Source organism: Nannospalax galili, unplaced genomic scaffold (genome assembly GCF_000622305.1).
Source record: "Nannospalax galili isolate Female #2095 unplaced genomic scaffold, S.galili_v1.0 scaffold553, whole genome shotgun sequence".
In the NCBI taxonomy this organism is placed as follows: Eukaryota; Metazoa; Chordata; class Mammalia; order Rodentia; family Spalacidae; genus Nannospalax; species Nannospalax galili.
The window spans coordinates 6,615,421-6,621,649 of record NW_008336313.1 but is presented as its reverse complement, the minus strand read 5'-3'; the positions used below and the strand labels follow the sequence as shown (position 1 = coordinate 6,621,649).

General features: G+C 34.9%; 1 protein-coding gene and 1 non-coding gene across 2 annotated transcripts in view; both read left to right on the top strand.

Annotated features, from left to right (window-relative positions):
• Window positions 1-6,229, top strand: part of Atg4c (autophagy related 4C cysteine peptidase) — a 101,910-nt gene that overhangs the window by 45,853 nt on the left and 49,828 nt on the right. The window contains exons 5-6 of the mRNA XM_008831081.2: window positions 2,270-2,600; window positions 4,315-4,385. Coding sequence (XP_008829303.1) covers window positions 2,270-2,600; window positions 4,315-4,385 — 402 coding nt within the window. The remainder of the gene's footprint in view (window positions 1-2,269; window positions 2,601-4,314; window positions 4,386-6,229) is intronic.
• LOC115070023 lies at window positions 946-1,052 on the top strand. Its single transcript, XR_003849235.1, has one exon. It is a non-coding gene; the product is annotated as a U6 spliceosomal RNA (small nuclear RNA).

Below are 6,229 nucleotides of genomic sequence, written 5' to 3'. Positions count from 1 at the left end.
AGAGGCTGTCAGATCCCCTGGAACTGGAGTTATGGATAGCTGTTAGCTGCCATGTGGGTGCTGGGATTCAAATCCAGGTCTTCTACAAGAATAGTCATTTAGGCTTTTTTTTTTTTTTTTAAAGTTTTCTGACACAGGGTCTCATTGTGTAGACCTGACTGGCCTAAATCTTGCTATGCAGACCAGACTGGCCTCAAACTCACAGAGATCTACCTGCCAGTGCCTCTCTAGTGCTGATATTAAAGGTGTGTACTACCATGCCCAGCAGAAGCAAATTCTTTTTTTTTTTAAGATTCAAAAAATTTATTTTTATTTTATGTGTCTATGCCTTTTGCCTGCATATATGTATGTGTACGTTGTGAATGCAATGTCTGTGGAGGCTTAGAGGAGGGTATCACATCCTCTCAAAATGGAGTTAAGGATGGTTGCTAGCCACTTTGTGGGTTCTGGGAACTGAACCCAGGTTCTCTGCAGGAGCAGTCAGTGCTCTTAACCGCTTAGCCATCTCTCCAGTTCCTAAGCATATTCTTGATAAAGTTATTTTACTTAGACTTTTTTACAGAAAAAGAAATCTCATCAACACTTAAGTTGCATATATCTTCTTTCTAATATCGTTTTTCTATTAATTTTTTAAAAATGTAAAAATTTATGAGGATTTCATTTTTATCATTTTAAGCCATCATCTCTAATTGTTATTAAATATTATCAGACTTCTTTAAAGTGTTAGACAATATCCAGTAACTTTTTTGTAGAGATTATTGATGAAGTTGTCTATCAGGAATGTTTGAGAATAGTGTGAATAATACAAGAGAAAAGGTTTTTTGTGTCTTTGAATAGCCAAGACTGTGTTGTCTGACAGTCTGGTAATGGAATACAGAAGTCTTTATTTCAAGTGATTACTGCCAAAAAAGAAAAGAAAACCATATTGAAAAATTGTCTATTTTGGTGCTTCCTTTGGCGGCACATATACTAAAATTAGAACAATACAGGGAAGATTACCATGGCTCCTGCACAAGGATGACACAGAAATTCGTGAAGTGTTCCATATTTTTTAAAAAAAGAAAGAAATATTGTCTATTTTGTACTTGATTATAGTAGTTTTTGTTTCTTTTGCATTTTGTTTTTGTTAATTTTCCCTGATTACATGCAGTATATTTCCAGTTTAGAAAATTTGGGAACTACTGAAAAGTCCTAAGAATAATATTATTGTTCAGATTTAAATACATCATTGATGTTAACATATTTTTTTGTTCAGACTTCTATTTTTTAAAAAATATTTTATTATTATTTTTATTTTATGTGTATGAGTGTATTGCCTGCATGTATCTAAGTGCACCCATGTCATGTAATGCCTGTGGAGGTCAGAAGAGGGCATCAGATCCCTGGAACTGGAGTTACAGATGGTTGTTTGTTGCCACGCGGGTGCTTGGAATCAAACGCAAGTTTCTGTTACCCATTCTTTTTTTTTCTTTTAATATTGTTTGTATGTATGTATGTATCTATGTATTTGTTTGTTGTTTGTATGAGTGTTTTCCCTGCATGATGTAGGTGCTTTTAACCACTGAACCATCTCTCCAGCTCCTTATTTTTGTATTTTGAAAGAACATCTTGCTGTGTAGTCTAGTTCACGCCTGCTCTCGCTGCCTGGGCTTCCTGAGTCCTGGGATTCTGGGTGTTTGCCCCTAGGTCTGACTGTTCTTGTTGTTGCTTCTGCCTCTTCCTCCTTCCTTCTTCTTCCTCATTCCTTCTTCCTTTTTTCTCTTTTCTTTAATGTTTGGGGATCAAACCAGGGCTTTGAGTATGTTACCAAAGCACTTTATACTGAGCTATTACTAACCTCCCACCCTACACCAGTCTCACTGCTTTCATTTTTCTTGAGGTAGGCTCTCCCTATGTAGCCTAGGCTGACCTGGAACTCACAGTGCTAGAATTGTAGGTGTGTACCACCATGCTTATGTGCCATACATTCACTCATTTAAAGTGTACAATTCAGTGATTCTTACTATTCTTTGAGTTCTGTAGCCATAGGCACCACAGTCAAATTTTAGAATATTTTTATTACTGCACAGAAAATCCCTATACCCATGGGCAGCCATTCCAAGTATCTCTCTATTAGCAACTGTTATACTACTTTCTGTCTCTATATGGTCCTGAGTTTTCTGTTTTACTTCAGTAACCCATTTGACTTTCAATGCTGCATGTTTATTTTAGTACAGTTGTTAAGGCCTGTCTATTTGAAAGATCTGAATATCTTACTTTGTAACTATAGATTGGACCTGGCCTGATGCATTGAATATTGAAAATTCAGATTCTGAATCATGGACTTCCAACACTGTAAAGAAATTTACTGCATCATTTGAAGCATCACTTTCAGGGGAAAGAGAATTCAAAACTCCAGCAATTTCTCTGAAGGAGACAATTGGGAAATATTCTGATGATCGTGAAATACAAAATGAAATCTATCATAGGAAAATCATCTCTTGGTTTGGTGATTCCCCATTGGCTTTCTTTGGCTTACATCAACTAATAGAGTATGGAAAGAAGTCTGGGAAAAAAGCTGGAGATTGGTATGGACCAGCGGTGGTTGCTCACATTTTAAGGTATTCTTTTCAACTCTTTCATCTTGTGACAGAGGTTTTCAAGCTTAGAAATATAGATTTTGGCAATGAGTATCTAATTAAAGCTTTTCAAGACTGTATGTGAATGTTCTTCAAGGAGCTTTCGTTTGCTAATGGGGGAAATCAAGATATTGTGACTATAGTTAAATTTACCTACTGACAAATTTTTCTTCTTACCTTTTTATAGGGATAGATCTAGGGTCTCTTTCTAACTAGGCTTTCATTAGATTATATTGTTAAAATGGTCTAAAAACTAACTTTTCTTTCAACCATGGGACATATACAGTATTAGTTTTTCAAATGATGTAAGCTATATATACTGGTGTCTGATGAAATGCCAAGAGCTAAAATTGTTAGTTCATTGTTTCTTTGCACATATCAAATTCATATGAATGGTAAATATATGGGACTATTCATGTTATAGTAAAAGTAAACATTTATAAATGCATAATCATAAAAGCATGGTTTCTAACCTTCAGGATGTCCCAGAGCTTAGTAAACTTTTTCTGTAGTGACAAATAGTAAATATTTTAGGCTTTATAGGTCTTACAAAATTTCTGTTATCCATTCTTTCTTTTCTCTTTTAATATTTTATGTGTGTATGTATGTATTTGTTTATTTATTTGTTTGTTTGTATGAGTGCTTTGCCTGCATGTATGTTGGTGCTTCATGGTGTATGCAGTGCCCTTGGAGGCCAGAAAAGGGTGTTGAATTATCTAAAACTGGAGTTATGGATGGTTGTGAGCCACCATGTGGGTGCTGTGAACAGAACCTAGGTCCTAAGAGCAGCCAGTGCTCCTAACCACTGAGCCATTTCTCCAGCTCCTCGTTTAGTGTTTTAAAACTATCAAAACCATTCTTAGTTTACAGCATAAAACAACAGGCTACATGTCATATTTGGCCTGTAGGTAGGCCATAGTTTGCCAATCTGTTTTCTATACTATCTATAGGAATATGCATAATAGAACATTTAGAGCTAAATAATTATAAATATACAGTTAAATAAAAATATTTTACTCCTACATTTACATAATTTCCTTTTATAGATATTGGGATTTTGCCACATGACCGCCACATACATCTGGAAATATTTTTCAATTTGCAGTTTTACTTACAGAATTCTAACATTTTAAATTAGGAAATCCATTTGTTCAGATCAAGTAGTCGTATCCTGTTTATTCCCTGCTTATGGTGCTAGGAATCAATCAAACCCTGGGCCTCAGGCATACCACTGGACTACACCCCTAAGCCCTTATACTGTTTTTTGAATAAAGCAGTTAAGTCAAGCTATTGTTCAAAGAAAAAAGAACTTTCATAAGTGTTCCTGGGAACAAGCACAATAATGTGTCCTTAGTGCCTGATAGAGCTTAATGTGAAGCAAACCTTCAATATCTGTAACACCACTGCTTAGGAAACAGTCAGCATAGCTAGGGTGGGAAGTAGGCTTTATATTGAATAATTTAAAAATACACTTTGTAACAATTTAGTGTTGGGATAATTTAGTGTAATGTTCAACTTTAGCAAATTTAACCTGATTTCTGCTACCATTCACATGACAGCTTTTGACAGTAGACATAGAGGTTACATAGGAACGTTAGGAAAATGATGGATATCTTTTCCTTCTTAAACTAAGTCTTTAGGTATCAACTGGAAATTTTAGTTAGGATTTTAAGGATGTTGTTTATTGTTTTCCTAGAAAAGCAATTGAAGAAGCAAGACACCCTGATTTACAAGGAATAACTATATATGTTGCACAAGATTGTACAGGTAAGGAATTCTGATTTTTGTCCATGTTTTATATTTGCTCAGACCTTTCGTGTATATTTAGCCTCTCTCTCTTCCTGGTTATATTGTGAATAACTATGAAGGTAGCAACCATGGCTTACACATTTTTTGCTCCTACATACCATCCTCTACATAACAGGAACTCAGTAAATTTTTATTGAACAGTTGCCTTGAATTATTAATTAAAATAGAAAAATTTATTTACCTAGAAAATGCTAGCATTTAAAATGACTAGTTTACTTTTTTTCCCCTTTGAGACAGGCTTTTTCTATGTGGTCCAGGCTGCCCTTGAACTTATGATCTTGCTTCAGCCTCCTGACTGCTGTGAGTACACCACATACCTGGTCTTTTTTTTTATTGCATTAAAATATTTTTATTGATTCTTGGGAATTTTTTTTATACCCACTTCCCAGATAGCACCCTCCCATAGTCTCCCTCCCCATTGGTCTTTTATCTCTTTTAAGTTAGTCATTTTAAGCCATGGCTCATGCCTGTAATCCTGGCACTGAGGGTGACAAGGCAGGAGGGTCACAAATTTGAGGAAAGAAAATTCTGGGTTGGTCTAGAAGGAATTGTGTATTTCTTCCTAGTATGTCAGTAAATCATTTCATTATGATTTTCCTGCTGTTCAGATTCTTGTGTGTTTGTTCTGCTGTTGCTAGCCAGTATCTATTGTAATGTTGATACTCTTTCAACAATAAAAATAAGGGCCTTAACTTATGAAAATTTAATAAGCTACCTATGTTTTAAGTTTCTTTTTACAGAAGAGTTATTAAGAAGATGAAATGAATGTCTTAGTTATAGAAGTTGAATATATGTCAGTCAAGTTTAATATGATGGTATCTGCAAAATGTTACCTTGATAACCAACTAGGACTTCTAGTGTGGAAACAGTAGTTATTAAATACATTTTTTGCCACTTTATACTTTTTTATACATTTGTCTATTTAAATAAATATATTGATTATGTATTGATGATTTTTCCCATCATTAATGTTTTTAAAGGTTTTATTTTCCACTTATTTTCTGTCTTCCCATTCTGTAGTCTTTGTAATTATTTTTCCATTGTTCCCCAAATATCTCCCCAAGATGTTTTACAAAACTCCAAATTCAGCAAGCTTAGGTCATTTCTCTCTATCTGTTTTATCTTGATTTCCCTTGACTGATATTATTGTGTCCCTTTATACAGTCAAGGTGGAGCCCACCCAACTCTTGACGGTTCTCTCATCACTCACATCTAGCCAGGCACCAAAAACTTGTCAATACAACTTGAAAATGTTTCTGAACTCTCTTCTGTCTTCTTAGTTCTCATTGTTGTAGAATTAGGCCATACATTATATATAACTTGGACTTCAAATTGATTTTTCTGGCTCTCTTCGCTTTTTCTTTAAAATCTTATCTGATCAAAGGTGTTGACCATGTCCCTTCATTTAGAAACTATTAACTCTGGGGCTGGAGAGATGGCTCAGCAGTTAAGAACACTGTTCTTGCAGAAGACCCAGGTTCGAATCCCAGCACATGGCAGCTAATAACTGTAACTCCAGTTCCAGGGGATCCAACAGCTTCTTCTGTCCTCTGTGGCATTGCATGACCTGGGTGCACTTACTTACATGCGGGCATAACACTCATACACATAAAATAAAAATAATAAATAAAATATAAAACAAAAGAGAGTAAATTTTATTTTTAAAAAAGAAACTATTAACTCTGGTCTCAGAAAATTAAATACTTTTAAAGTTCATTCTTTGAGAATTTCATATAGTATTTTTTGATCATATTCTCTCCTATCTCCTCCAAGATCTACCCCACCTCCCTATGTACCCTCTG